Source organism: Mustelus asterias, chromosome 5, assembly GCF_964213995.1.
Source record: "Mustelus asterias chromosome 5, sMusAst1.hap1.1, whole genome shotgun sequence".
Taxonomy (NCBI): Eukaryota; Metazoa; Chordata; class Chondrichthyes; order Carcharhiniformes; family Triakidae; genus Mustelus; species Mustelus asterias.
In genome coordinates, this window is record NC_135805.1 from 25,594,574 (window position 1) to 25,610,669 (window position 16,096).

Below are 16,096 nucleotides of genomic sequence, written 5' to 3' on the forward strand. Positions count from 1 at the left end.
GGGGCGAAACACCCATTCAGGATTCTAAGGCTGGGATGTCATGCAGGAGAGGGGGTTTTGCCGTGAGCAGGAAGTCAGTCGCAGCTAAAAAATGTAAAGGCAATTTGCACTCTGATTCTCTTCCATCTTCTTATGTCAGGCTCAAATGAATTCAAAGAACAAAGAACAATACAGCACAGGAACAGGCCCTTCGGCCCTCCAAGCCTGCACCGCTCATGTGCCCAACTGGACCATTCGTTTGTATCCTTCTATTCCCAGTCTGTTCATGTGGCTATCTAGATAAGTCTTAAACGGTCCCAGCGTGTCCGCCTCCACCACCTTGCCCGGCAGTGCATTCCAGGCCCCCACCACCCTCTGTGTAAAATACGTCCCTCTGACATCTGTGTTGAACCTTGCCCCCCCTCACCTTGAACCCGTGACCCCTTGTGTTCGTCACCTCCGACCTGGGAAAAAGCTTCCCACTGTTCACCCTATCTATGCCCTTCATAATTTTATACACATCTATTAGGTCGCCCCTCATCCTCCGTCTTTCCAGGGTGAACAACCCCAGTTTACCCAATCTCTCCTCATAGCTAAGACCCTCCATACCTGGCAACATCCTGGTAAACCTTTTCTGTACTCTCTCCGAAGCCTCCACGTCCTTGGACATAGAACAAAGAACATAAAATGGCTGCCACCCATAGCAGCAGCATCCTCTGCTGCCACAGGAAGGCTTTCCCTTGATCCTTGCGTTGCCTCCTCATACTTGGTTCCAAACATTTTTCCCATCCGACACCCGACAAAATGGAATGGACAATGAGCTTCAACAATAGCTTGTTAATTGGTTGTTTAAAAATGAGAGGGATGGAAGGGGAGGCGGGGGGGGGGGGGGGGGGGGGGTGTGGTTGCAGGCTTCCAATTTCTGCGTTTGCCTTCCCTGCTATCAGAGACTGGCAAGGTGACGTTGATGCCCAACCTCATGCCATCACGCTACATTTTACCGTCACACATTGGGCGGGAGGGGTGGCGGGGGGTTGGGGGGGGAGGCAGCTGGCCTATCTGATTGGTGCCCAGAAAATCCAACCCATTAACTCTTTCTCTCTCCACAGATGCTGCCTGACCTGCGAAGTGTTTCAGGCTCCTCTTGCTTTTATTTCAGATTTCCAGCAACCCCTGGTTCTCACAGTAATCTGGTACCGATCTCTCAGCCGCAGCCATCAATGATGGTGGTAGCAGCCCACAAAGAACAAAATGCAAGTCTTTCTCTCTCCTATTAGCTGCAGGGAAGTAGGTGTACCTGGTTCTTACGCTGTCAGCCGCTGCACCAGTCCAGTTTCTTAGCAGTCCAATCACAGGTTTCTCTTCATATTGTCTTGCGTATTGAGCTAAAAGTTCACGCACAACCACCTATTGGATGAATCACCAGCATTTACTTGAAAATTCAAAAATATAACTTTTTTTTAAACAAAAGAAGTGACCTTAAGACTGACAGGCAGCTTAGAAATCATAGAAACCCTACAGTACAGAAAGAGGCCATTCGGCCCATCGAGTCTGCACCGACCACAATCCCACCCAGGCCCTACTCCCATATCCCTACATATTTACCCACTAATCCCTCCAACCTACGCATCTCAGGACACAATTTAGCATGGCCAATCAACCTAACCCGCACATCTTTGGACTGTGGGAGGAAACCGGAGCACCCGGAGGAAACCCACACAGACACGAGGAGAATGTGCAAACTCCACACAGACAGTGACCCAAGCCGGGAATCGAACCCAGGTCCCTGGAGCTGTGAAGCAGCAGTGCTAACCACTGTGCTACCGTGCCGCCCCAGCTTGACTGGAGTTTGAAACGCGGCCGTTCAACCGCAGAACAATGGGACACGGAATCGCTATCTATGATTCACCACATCCCAGTGCACAAAGCACCTGGCACCAAGGTCCAAGGTGGAGTCAACAGTTTTGTTTTATTTGTTCATGGGACGTGGATGTCGTTAGCTGGGCCAGCATTTATTGCTCATTTATTCATAGAATCCTACAGAATAAAATTCCTACAGTATAGAAGGAGGCCATTTGGCCCATCGAGTCTGTACAGACCACAATCCCACCCAGGCCCCATTCCCGTAATCCCTCATTTACCCTGCTAACCCCCCTGACACTAGGGTCAATTTAGCATGGCCAATCAACCTAACCCACACATCTTTGGACTGTGGGCAGGAAACTGGAGCACCCGGAGGAAACCCACGCAGACACAGGGAGAATGTGCAAACTCCACATAGACAGTGACCTGAGGCTGGGATTGAACCTTGGTCCCTGGCGATGCGAGGCAGCAGTGCTAACCACTGCGCCACCACTGTGCCGCTGGCTCTTAAATGCCTTCTGAACATTTAGAGGACATTTAAGAGCCAATCATATTAGTGTGGCTCTGGAGTCACATGTAGGCCAGACTGGGTAAGGGTGGCAGATTTCCTTCCCTAAAGGGTATTAGTGAACCAGAAGGGTTTTTACGACAGTCGACAATGGTTTCATGGTCATCAGTAGACTTTTAATTCCAGATTTTTACTGAATTCAAATTTCACCATCTACTGGGGTGGGATTCGAACCCGGATCCCCCGAGCATTACCCTGGGTCTCTTCATTACTAGTCTAGTGACAATAATATTACACCACCGCCTCCCACAGGATCGTAAGGACAGGATCATAAGTCAGAAAGTTACCTCTGGACTTTTACCCTGCTCAAACTAGGGTTACAATCCACCCAGTTTTGGACCTGACTGCTTGATCTTTGAGTGGGCTCTCTAAACATTGTTAAAACATGTAAAACACATCAAAAATCTCATTGCTTAAAAGTATGGTATCACAATTTTGGTTCTTAATGTAATAACTCAAGCTCAAGCTTTCATTTTCATCCTCCTGCTCCAAGCTAAAACCTGGCAATCCCCTTCCATGTTTTGAACATACCAGATAGAGGGAAGGAAAGATGGCAAACCTACTTGGGGGAAAAAATGAGGATACCAAGCCGGTGTGCTGCAAGTCAAGAGATGCAGGGTACAGCTGCCTCACAGCGCCAGGGACCCAGGTTCGATTACCTGCTTGGGTCACTGTCTGTGCAGTCTGCACGTTTTTCCCGTGTCTGCATGGGTTTCCTCCGGTTTCCTCCCACAGTCTGAAAGATGTCCTGGTTAGGTGCATTGGCCATGCTAAATTCGCTCTCAGTGTACCCAAACAAGCGCCGGAATTTGGTGACTGGGGGATTTTCACAGCAACTTCATTGCAGTGTGAATGTAAGCCTACTTGTGACTGATGAATAAACTTTAAACTTAAAACAAAAAGGTGTGTCACAGTGGTCACATTGCCCACATGTACAGAGGAAAAAGCCATGGGCTGGACCGCCTCAAGGCCACTTTACTGTAACTCTGAGCAGATGGCTGAACAGTGGCATCAGCTGCCACCAAAAGAGAAAATGCTGGATAATCTCAGCAGGTCTGGCAGCATCTGTAAGGAGAGAAAAGAGCTGACGTTTCGAGTCCAGACGATCCTTTGCCAAAGCTTTGTCAAAGCGGCATCAGCTGAGTGTGGGAGGCAGGGATCCCCTATCCATCCTCTTTACCAACAAAATAACATTTGCCTGATGCTGACCTCGAAAGTAGGCGAGATGGATAAAGAACGTCAAGCTCTGAAATAAACTATGTTTCACAATGATGTCCTGCAGTACCACTAAAGCTGCTGGTGACTTAATACCAGAGTGGTTAATATTCCGTGGGCTGGGATCCAATATGACTGCACAGCATAAGGCACAGCTGTAGAATAAGAGGGGGATTAAAAAACAGAACACCACTAACAATGCGCCACCTCAAAGCTGCTACAATCCCACTTTATGAATCATATATCTGTCAGAAAACAAGCCGATGGTGTATTTGCATATTTGTGTTATTTTCCAAGGCAGTGTATCCCAGAGTAACAATGGACACCCACTTTTCCACTGTGGGGAGAAGCGTCACACTTTTGCTGGATTCTAATTCTAAAATTTATCTAATACCCAATTAATGTTCAGGTTCCACTGTACAATGTTAAGCCTCTCCCCGTGTAAGACCCATAAACAAATAAACCCTAGCTTTATAGCCTCTTCTGCATTTCATATATTCTCATAGAATCCTTACAATGCAGAACGTTGCCATTCGGCCCACTGAACCTGCACTGACAACAATCACACCCCTAAACCACACGTATTTACCCTGCTAATCTCTCTGACACTAAGGGGCGATTGAGCATGGCCAATCAACCTAAACCCGCACATCTTTGGACTGTGGGAGGAAACAGGAGTACCCGGAGGAAACCCTCGCAAACACGGGGAGAACATGCAAACCCCACATAGACAGTGACCCAAGGCGGGAATCGAACCTGGGGTCCCTGGCGTTCTGAGGCAGCAGTGCTAACCATCATGCCACTTGTCACTTATTTCTTTCCCCTCCTTCTGAAGTGTAGAGTGTAGAGACCATCACAGCCAAGCTTGATCCTGCTCCTGCTCGCCAATAAAACCAGTGGGTAGGAATCACGGAGCATTTTCTTCCCCCTGGCCAGGGACTTTTTCTCCTGTTAATCTTGTCCCTCCTGCAGATTACATAGCTGGTACATCTTACACCATCCTCCAACTTGATGGTTCAGCCTGTCTTTTCCAGACTGTCACTTTCATCTGGTTATATTCTTTTCCCCACTGTAGACCTAGGGGCTACTGTGACCAAACTCCCTGTCAACTCCCTTTGTCAACCCAAACAGAGGTTGGATAACCTAATACACACGAGGTCCAAACTGTGAGTCCTCTTGGTCTGTCTCTGCCTGGGTATGACACCGTAAGGTGCACTTACTCACCAATGGGGTGTGGTGGTATTGGGGGGAAGGGGGGGAGGGAGCTGGTTGCAGGGTGCTACATGCTTTCACGATTAGGCAGATGTTAGAAATATGTTCTCAAGCACATTCTTTTCCACGACTCTCATTGAAACAGCAGCTAATAGTGTGAGTTCACCCAGCCATAGCAGGAAGTGACTTATTGTGAAGTGTCACTTTTTCCATCAAATACTGAAGGTTTAACCTCAAACACAGTACACTTATTAATTTAGAATAAGACTGTACAATATTATTCATTACATGTACTCAAAATACGAGTTGCTGTCTTTTCCCCCTCACTATAATGATAAAGATAATGATGAATGATGGTTGGGTAAAAGTATGCAGGCCTGCTCTATTTGGGTGACCTTAAAATCAATTAATCATTAATTGATAATGAAATTAAGTCATAAACAACACAAACAAAATGTTGTTAGCAAAATATTTCTTTTCAACAATAGAAACATGCAATTGTTTTTTTACAGTGCCTTCAACTTAATAAAATGTCCCCAGGTACTTCACAGTCTATAATCAAGCAAACATTGACACCAAGCCAAAAGAGGAGATATATGGGTGGCACAGTGGTTAACACTGCTGCTTCATAGCTCCAGAGATCCAGGTTTGATTCCGGCCTTGGGTGACTGTCCATGTGGAGTTTGCACATTCTCTCCGTGGGTTTCCTCCGGGTGCTCCGGTTTCCTCCCACAGTCCAAAGATGTGCAGGTTAGGTGGATTGGCCATGCTAAATTGCTCCTTAGTGTCCCAAGATGTATAGGTTAGGTGGATCAGCCATGGTAAATGCACGGGATTACGGGGATAGGGCGGCGGGAAGAGCCTGGGTGGGATGCTGTTTTGGAGAGTCGGTGCAAACCTGTTGGGCCAGAAGGCCTCTTTTTGCACTGTCTGGATTCTATGGTTCAATCAGGCCAAGTGACCAAAAGCTTAGTCAAATAGATAGGTTTTAACATGCATTCTACAAGAAGTGAGAGCTGCACAGAGGCAGAGAGATTTAAGGATGAAATTCCAAGGATTAGAAACTCAGCAGTCTAAGGCATGGCCTTGGCAAAAGAATTTGGAGATGCACAAGGGACTATTCAGAAGAGTTCTTGCCTCTGTCAGAACACCTCCCTATCCCAACTTTCAACAGAATTTAAATAAAACCAGAGCAAATGTTATTGGGAAATCTGTAAGAAGCAAAGCTGGCCAGCCACAGCATCACCCCAGCTTTTCAGTCGCTTTTCACCATTTAAAAAAATTATTTCATGGGGCGTAGATGTCACTGGTAAGGCGGGTATTTTGTTCCCCCTCCTTCCCTAATTGCCCTCATCATCTCTACATGATGGGCCTACAAAGTACTCATTTGCAGAGCCGGTGTTTGGATGTGAGCCCAGCGGTGAACGCCACCAGGCCAAATGAGGTCAATCCAGCCATTCTTCACCTTTGCAAAGTTCACACATCTCAGCAGGGTAACAGGGGTACCCACCAATTTGGAGGGAGTCTGTGATTAAAAACAAAATGGGGTGGATCACATCATGAATTAAAATCCCACAATCTCCTGAAATAGAAATGGAATCGGACTCATTCGGTCAGCCCAGTGCCACGACCCTGGTTATAAATGTAGATCTTCATGGAATGGTTTTGAACCCTTTTGATTGACCAAGCCCATCAGAGTCACAAAGCCGCACAAAATTTAAAAACTGGATTCAGCCACTGCGGCCTCAGTGCTGAGTACCAAGAACTCTGATTACTTTTTTGATTTTGATTTGATTTGATTTATTATTGTCACATGTATTGGCATACAGTGAGAAGTATTGTTTCTTGCGCACTATACAGACAAAGCATACCATTCATAGAGAAGGAAAGGAGAGAGTGCAGAATGTAGTGTTACAGTCATAGCTAGGGTGTAGAGAAAGATAAACTTAGTGCGAGGTAGGTCCATTCAAAAGCCTGACAGCAGCAGGGAAGAAGCTGTTCTTGAGTCGGTTGGTATGTGACCTCAGACTTTTGTATCTTTTTCCCGACGGAAGAAGGTGGAAGAGAGAATGTCCGGTTTGTGTGGGGTCCTTAATTATGCTGGCTGCTTTGCCGAAGCAGCGGGAAGTGTAGACAGAGTCAATGGATGGGAGGCTGGTTTGCGTGATGGATTGGGCTACATTCATGACCTTATATAGTTCCTTGCGGTCTTGGGCAGAGCTGGAGTCATACCAAACTGTGATACAACCAGAAAGAATGCTTTCTATGGTGCATCTGTAAAAGTCGGTGAGAATTGTAGCTGACTTGCTTTTCTCCTCCCTAGTCCTGTGACTAATCTTGTCCCCCTTCCACCTTCTTTGATTTGACTTATTATCCTCACATGTATTAACATACAGTGAAAAGTATTGTTTCTTGCGCGCTATACAGACAAAGCATGTCCTGTGACTAATTGTAATATACTGGTAGAGATCAGCTAATTCCAGTAGGCCAAGGATTGAAAGAGGGACTTTCCTCGCCTGGATGACTCAGCTCATCACTGCCCTAACCAGGTGAACCACTGCAGTGGCCAAAACAACTACCTTTTGTTGAGCTCGCAGCTTGCTGTGACATACACACAGCGCCAGACTCCTGAATAAGAACAGGGCAGCAACAAGAACAGAAAATTCTGGAAACACTCAACAGGTCAGGCAGCATCTGTGGAGAAAACACTCATGGTGACATTTGGACGTAGACTCTGCGTGGGATTTTGCAGCCTCGCTCATCCTGAAACTGTAAAATCCCACTCGAGGTCAACGGACCTTTCCATAGCCTGCCCCTCGGCCGCCCTGATTTCTGTGGCAGGTGGGGAGGTAAACCTCCAGGGTTCCTGGCGCTGTGTCAGAACTGGCCTCTGTGGCAGCTGATCGTAGTTTTTTTAAAGTTTATTTATTAGTGTCACAAGCAGGCTTGCATTAACACTGCAATGAAGTTACTGTGAAAATCCCCGAGTCACCACACTCCGGCACCTGTTCGGGTACACTGAGGGAGAATTTAGCACGGCCAATGCACCTAACCAGCACGTCTTTCGGACTGTGGGAGGAAACCGGAGCACCCGGAGGAAACCCACACAGACCAGGGGGAGAACATGCAGACTCCACACAGACAGTGACCCAAGCTGGGAATCGAACCCGGGTCCCTGGCGCTGTGAGGCAGCAGTGCTAACCACTGTGCCACCCCGTGCTGCCCAGGAGTATGATAGTTGTCCTCAGCCCCTTTCTGCATTAAGGATGGGAAATAGGATAGTTAAGAAGGCATATGGGACACTTGTTTATATCAGTCACAGTAGAGTATAAGAACAAGGAGGTTATGTTGGAGCTGTACAGAGCGTTGGTTAGTCCACAACTGGAGTATTGTGTACAGTTCTGGTTACCTCACAATAGGAGGGGTGTGACAGCACTGGAGGGTGGACAGAGGAGATTCGCCAGGATGTTGCCTGGGATGCAGCATTTGAGCTATAAGGAGAGACTGGATAGGTTTGGATTGTTTTCTTTAGAGGAGATTGTTTTCTTTGCCGCTGCCTCAGCAAAGCAGCCAGCATAATTAAGGACCCCACGCACCCCGGACATTCTCTCTTCCACTTTCTTCCATCGGGAAAAAAATACAAAAGTCTGACTCAAGAACAGCTTCTTCCCTGCTGCTGTCAGACTTTTGAATGCACCTACCTCGCATTAAGTTGATCTTTCTCTGCACCCTAGCTATGACTGTAACACTACATTCTGCACTCTCTCGTTTCCTTCTCTATGAATGGTATGCTTTGTCTGTATAGCGCGCAAGAAACAATACTTCTCACTGTATGTTAATACATCTGAGGATAATAAATCAAATCAAATCAACGAAGGCGGAAGGGGGACAAGATTGAGGTGTTTAAGATTAGGAGGAATATGGACAGGGTGAATAGGAAGCAGTTGTTCCCCTTGGTTGTGGGGTCAATCACGAGGGGCACATTTTCAGGGTGAGGGGCAAGCGATTTAGAGGGGATTTGAGAAAACAAATTTTCACTCAGAGGGTGGTGGGATTCTGGAATGCACTGCCTGGGAAGGTAGTGGAGACTGGAAACCTTACAACCTTTAAAACGTATCTGGATGAGCACTTGAAACATCATAACATTCAAGGATACGGGACAAGTGCTGAAAAATGGGATCAGCGTGACTTTAGTGGTAGCTATTGTCAGTGCAGACTCAATGGGCCGAAGGGCCTTCTCTGTGCTCTACGACTCTATGATACTATAAGGAATTGTTCCACTGTTTAACTGGAAAGGTTCTCTTGACATCACAGGAATTTACCCCCAATTCTGGACACACCTATCTGTTGAGGTAGTATGGGCGGAGATTAGAAATAGGAGAGGAGAGGTCACCCTGTTGGGAGTCTTTTATAGACCTCCTAAAAGTTCTAGAGAGGTTGAGGAAAGGATTGCGGAGTCAATCCTGCTTAGGAGTGAAAGTAATAGGGCAATTGTTATGGGGGATTTTAACTTGACTAATATTGACTGGAATTGTTATAGCTCTAGCTCGTTAGAGGGGTCAGTTTTTGTTCAAAGCGTGCAGGAAGGTTTTTTGACTCAGTATGTAGACAGGCCAACTAGAGGTGAGGCTATATTGGATCTGGTGCTGGGAAATGAGCCAGACCAGGTGCTAGACTTGGAAGTTGGTGTGCATTTTGGTGATAGTGACCACAATTCGGTTACGTTCACCTTAGTGATGGAAAGGGATAGGCATGAACCTCGGGCCAGTGGTTTTAGCTGGGGGAAGGGTAATTATGAGGCTATTAGGAGAGAATTAGGAAACATAGGTTGGACTAGGAGATTACAGGGACTGGGAACGTCCGACATGTGGAGTTTTTTCAAGGAGCAGCTACTGCGAGTCTGTGATAGGTATGTCCCTGTCAGGCAAGGAGGAATTGGTAGGGCTAGGGAACCGTGGTGCACCAAAAAAGTTTCTTTGTTGGTTAAAAAGAAAAAGGAGGCTTATGTTCGGATGAGACGTGAGCACTCGGGTAGTGCACTAGAAAGCTTTAGATTGGCTAAGAGGGAGTTGAAGAGCGAGCTTAGAAGGGCTAAAAGGGGACATGAGAAGACTTTGGCGGATAGGGTTAAAGAGAATCCTAAGGCGTTCTATAGGTATGTCAAGAACAGAAGGTTGGTTAGGGCAAGTTTAGGGCCAGTTATAGATGGCAGAGGGAAGTTATGTGTGGAACCGGAGGAGATTGGTGAAGCATTGAACCAATATTTCTCTTCGGTGTTCACGCAAGGGGACATGAATATAGCTGAGGAGGACACTGGGTTGCAGGGGAGTAGAATAGACAGTATTACAGTTGATAAGGAGGATGTGCAGGATATTCTGGAGGGTCTGAAAATAGATAAATCCCCTGGTCCGGATGGGATTTATCCAAGGATTCTCTGGGAGGCAAGAGAAGTGATTGCAGAGCCTCTGGCTCTGATCTTCAGGTCGTCGTTGGCCTCTGGTATAGTACCAGAAGATTGGAGGTTAGCGAATGTTGTCCCATTGTTTAAGAAGGGGAACAGAGACTTCCCCGGGAATTATAGACCGGTGAGTCTCACTTCTGTTGTCGGCAAGATGTTGGAAAAAATTATAAGGGATAGGATTTATAGTTATTTGGAGAGTAATGAATTGATAGGTGATAGTCAGCATGGTTTTGTGGCAGGTAGGTCGTGCCTTACTAACCTTATTGAGTTTTTTGAGAAAGTGACCAAGGAGGTGGATGGGGGCAAGGCAGTGGACGTGGTATATATGGATTTTAGTAAGGCGTTTGATAAGGTTCACCATGGTAGGCTTCTGCAGAAAATGCAGATGTATGGGATTGGGGGTGATCTAGGAAATTGGATCAGGAATTGGCTAGCGGATAGGAAACAGAGGGTGGTGGTTGATAGTAAATATTCATCATGGAGTGCGGTTACAAGTGGTGTACCTCAGGGATCTGTTTTGGGGCCACTGCTGTTTGTAATATTTATTAATGATCTGGATGAGGGTATAGTTGGGTGGATTAGCAAATTTGCTGATGACACCAAAGTCGGTGGTGTGGTAGACAGTGAGGAAGGGTGTCGTAGTTTGCAGGAAGACTTAGACAGGTTGCAAAGTTGGGCCGAGAGGTGGCGGATGGAGTTTAATGCGGAGAAGTGTGAGGTAATTCACTTTGGTAGGAATAACAGATGTGTTGAGTATAGGGCTAACGGGAGGACTTTGAATAGTGTGGAGGAGCAGAGGGATCTAGGTGTATGTGTGCATAGATCCCTGAAAGTTGGGAATCAAGTAGATAAGGTTGTTAAGAAGGCATATGGTGTCTTGGCGTTTATTGGTAGGGGGATTGAATTTAGGAGTCGTAGCGTTATGTTGCAACTGTACACAACTCTGGTGCGGCCGCACTTGGAGTACTGTGTGCAGTTCTGGTCCCCACATTACAGGAAGGATGTGGAGGCTTTGGAGAGGGTGCAGAGGAGGTTTACCAGGATGTAGCCTGGTATGGAGGGGAGATCCTATGAGGAGAGGCTGAGGGATTTGGGATTGTTTTCGCTGGAAAGGCGGCGGCTAAGAGGGGATCTTATTGAAACATATAAGATGATTAGAGGTTTAGATAGGGTGGATAGTGATAGCCTTTTTCCTCTGATGGAGAAATCCAGCACGAGGGGGCATGGCTTTAAATTGAGGGGGGGTAGTTATAGAACCGATGTCAGGGGTAGGTTCTTTACCCAGAGGGTGGTGAGGGATTGGAATGCCCTGCCAGCATCAGTTGTAAATGCGCCTAGTTTGGGGGTGTTTAAGAGATCCGTAGATAGGTTCATGGACGAAAAGAAATTGGTTTAGGTTGGAGGGTCACAGTTTTTTTTTAACTGGTCGGTGCAACATCGTGGGCCGAAGGGCCTGTTCTGCGCTGTAATGTTCTATGTTCTATGTTCTATGTTCTACACCAGTGGTTTGGTACTCTGCTGCCTTGATGGACTATCTGGCTTTCAATGTGGCCAAGAACTTGCCCCGCTTCTGGAGCCCTCTGTGAAAGGCAGATCACCAACATCTGATCAATGCCCAAGTCCACAGGAGTGGCACGGAGCTGAAATGTTATGATCCACTGACACTTGACGACCAGGACGCGAGGGAGAATTCCCTTGCTCTTCATCAGTTAGTGCAAAGGGATCTTTCATGTGACCTCAGCAGGCAAACAGGGCCTCGATCTAACATTTCACCCAATAGACAGCACCTCTGCCAGTCCAGTGCTCCCTCAGCACTACTCCAACGTGGTAGAGCTTTCAACTGCTTTAGTCCCCTACTGCTGCACCCTCCCTAAACCTCTCCAACAGGCCCATGTCCTTAACCAAGTTTTCAATGACTTCCTCTGACATATTTTAGTAAGGTATCAAAAGGGCATATTTGTGAATGTTCTTGGGATATTTCTTATGTTAAAAATGCAACATAAATGGAAGCTATTGCCATCAATCTTTCCTTTGAAAAATTCATTCGTGGGACATGGGTGTCAGCTGGCTGGCCAGCATTTGTTGCCCATTCTTGGTTGCCCTTGGAGGGCAATTGACAGTGAACCACATTGAGTCTGCACTGACTCATACCCAGGCTTACGTTGTAGCTCCAAGTATTTACCCTGCTAATCCCCTAACATATACACCTTGGGACTCTAAGGGGCAATTCAACATGTCCAATCTGCACCTCTTTGGAGTCAACCACATTGCTATAGCTCTGGAGTCACATGTGGGCCAGACCAGGTAAGGACGGCAGATTTCCTTCCCTAAAGGACATTAGTGAATCAGATGGGTTTTTCCGACAATCGATTCATGGTCGTCAGTAGATTCTTAATTCCAGATTTTTTTAAACTGAATTCAAATTCCACCATCTGCTGTGGTGGGATTCGAACCCAGGTCCCCAGAACATTAGTGGAGTTTCTGGATTAATAGTCTAGCGATAATACCATTAGGCCATCACCTCCCTCTTGCTGTAAGAGTGTATGTGTTGACATTACAAGGTGACACAAATGAGCACGGTTGACATTGTCTCCAGTTAGATAGTCTGTTGATTCTCACTGTAGTCATAATGCCCTGTTTTTGAACAGAATTCCCACTCACCTGAAGAAGGGGCTTGGAGCTCCGAAAGCTTGTGTGGCTTTTGCTACCAAATAAACCTGTTGGACTTTAACCTGGTGTTGTTAAACTTCTTACCGATTCTCACTGTCACATGAATAACTAGTGTTTTAGTAAGGTATCAAAAGGGCATCTGCAGTTTTTGAGATTGTATCCTTGTGAAGGAAACACCATTTTCGAGAAAGCAGAAGAGGGAAGGAAATTTGGGAAGAATGTTACGAAAGAAAATTTTTAAAAACTTGTTTCCGCCCCCCCATTTTCTCCTCGACCTTCTCCAGTTTTCCCAGGACCCTTCTTCAATAAACTGTTAGGAAGCATTTATGGGAACAGCTCTGGGTGAGTCAGCCTCTGGTCACCCTCCCTTACTGTCAGGAAGTGTCTAGTGTTTGCTCAGTTCCTGCTCTTAACCACACAACTGAACTGGTGATTCGTCTGGTGGGGATCTGTAATTGTGAACCAGCTTCCTGCCACTCTTTGGGACATCAAAGCTTTGCAGTGTGAACTGAAACATGAACAATCAATGCGCAATGCATATAATTTGAAGCAGATTCCTTTTTCTGAAGCTATGGATGAGCTGCCCTCTGGCCACCTTCCTGGAATACTGTTCTTTCTGCACAAGTCTTGAATGTGACTGAACTGAGTGGGACACCACAAATGATCCTGAAGCTGTCCCTCAGCTGATATAGTGGGCCCTATTTTACCATTTTGATTCTAAGTGCTGGGCGGACTTGAAACTGGGAGTGTTTCAGATCCGACTTTTAGGCCCGTTCTCAGGCGTCCCCATACGCGCTCTGCCTGCAAAAATATCAGCGATTCCGAATCGAGCTGCAGATGCCTGTGGGCGGGGCTTAACGCGCCCGTAATCCTGCAGCTCCGATTGGCGCCTCCAACTGCGCATGCACAGAAAAAAAATGATAGAATGCGGCTCCCCTGCTACATCGCCCCCTGGCCCCCACAGACATTGCCCCACCCCCACAACATTACTGACCCCCTTATCCCCCCACATCCCCACCACCCAGACCGATTGCGAGCCCCTCCCCCCCTTTCCCCTCACTGATCTTAGGCAGAGTGGCAGTGGCCCCCCCTTCCTCCCCGCCACTGATCTCAAGCAGAGAGCCGTCGGACGCTAGGCACCTACCTCCTCACTAACTGGAGCTTGCGCATTTTATGGAGCATGTCTGTTTTGCGCCAATTCTGGATGGGTGAATGCGGTGGTAAAGGGGGAAGTGCCGATAAATGCATTTAAATGGCTGCTGTGTCCGTTTCAGGCACGGTCCCAATCATGGCCATTTTCGGGCCTTGGTAAAGGGGGAACCGGCGGGGAGGTGGGTGCGGATCGCGCTACTCACCTCACGCCCGACTTTACCATGTTTTCGTGCCCGAAAACGGTCACAACGCAATGGTAAAATCAGGCCTTACGTTTTTTAAGTTAATTTATTAGCATCACAAGTAGACTTATATTAACACTGCAATGAAGTTACTGTGAAAATTGCCTAGTCGCCACACTCCGGTGCCTGTTTGGGTACATTGAGGGAGAATTTAGCAAGGCCATTGCAGCATGTCTATCGGACTGTGGGAGGAAACCGGAATACCCAGAGGAAACCCACACAGACACGGGGAGAATGTGCAGACTCCGCACAGTCAGTGACCCAAGCCAGGAATCGAACCCAAGTCCCTGGCATTGTGAGGCAGCAGTGCTAACCACTGTGCCACCGATTGACTTACTCAAGTTGACCACTGTTATGCAATCAAAAAAAAGTTTTACAACCGTAAAAAACAGATTGGTACATTCATTAAATACATACAATTTGGAAATGTTCAGGAGGAGTGGCATGGTGGCACAGCGGTTAACACTGCTGCCTCATAGCGTCAGGGATCTGGGTTCGATTCCCGCTTGGGTCACTGCCTGAGTGGAGTTTGCACATTCTCCCTGTATCTGCATGGGTTTCCTCCGGGTGCTCCGGTTTCCTCCCACAGTCCAAAGATGTGCAAGTTAGGTGAATTGGCCATGCTAAATTCTCCCTCAGTGTACCCAAACAGGCAACTGGGGGGGGTTTTCACAGTAACTTCATTGCAGTGTGAATGTAAGTCTACTTGTGACTAATAATAAGTAAATTTTGAGAGAAATAGAGTTAACATGTCAGACTGCTGACCTACCATCAAAACTAGCAGAGGGTCACCCGGATCTGGGAGGCTCTCACTGCATTGTCAGATTAATTTAGTAATTGGGGAATCCGAAATTCACTTAGCTTTTAATTCAGAGGCCTACAGGTTGATGGAAAGACAAAGAGAACTGTAATTGGAGAGATACACCTCATCACTGTCACCATGCATTGTAATTCACAGCTAGCAGCTCTGAGGGGAAAACTCAGTGCTACTATTTGAAATGCAATTATCTTTTAAGAGACAATTGTTTTCAGTGACTCTCTTATCAATGCATACCAGATTTCCAATGAGCAATTTACACCTACTGGGGGAAGGAGGGGTGACCAGTGTGTAAAAAAGGGCCACGAGGAACAAAAGTATCAAAAGAAACAGAAAAGTGGCCTTAATTGACGCTCTGTTATTTAGAATATTGACACTTTGGTAAGGACAGAAGTCTGAAGGCATTTAAAAAGTTTTATGCTGTTGATGGCAACTTTGCTTTGACAGCATGGAATCAAAATTCTTGTTCTTGCCTTCAAATTGGCCCATGGCTCCTGTCCATTAATTATGGGCTTCAAGCAAGTTCTTCCATCCCCGTTCGAATACCAGTGACAGAGGATATGTGCTACTTTGTTCTCTGAAATGACAATTTTTGTAATTCCCCCCTAGATTATTATTTATGTATTATTTTCCCCTTCCCCACCTTAAAAGGTGGCACAGTGGAGTTTGCACGTTCTCCCTGTGTCTGCATGGGTTTCCTCCGGGTGCTCCGGTTTCCTCCTACAGTCCAAAAGATGTGCTGGTTAGGTGCATTGGCCGTGCTAAATTCTCTCTCAGTGTACCCGAACAGACGCTGGAGTGTGGCGGCTAGGGGATTTTCACAGTAACTTCATTTCAGTGTTAATGTAAGCCTACTTGTGACACTAATAAATAAACTTAAACTTAAAAGCCTCCTCACAACCTGCCTGTTCAATCAA

At 46.7% G+C, this 16,096-nt stretch overlaps 1 protein-coding gene across 2 annotated transcripts in view; it reads right to left on the minus strand.

Moving 5' to 3' along the window:
* acoxl (acyl-CoA oxidase-like) overlaps positions 1 to 16,096 on the minus strand; it is a 427,580-nt gene that overhangs the window by 68,485 nt on the left and 342,999 nt on the right. For both annotated transcript variants that reach the window (XM_078212293.1, XM_078212294.1), the window contains exon 14: positions 1,277 to 1,386. In XM_078212293.1, coding sequence (XP_078068419.1) covers positions 1,277 to 1,386 — 110 coding nt within the window. The remainder of the gene's footprint in view (positions 1 to 1,276; positions 1,387 to 16,096) is intronic.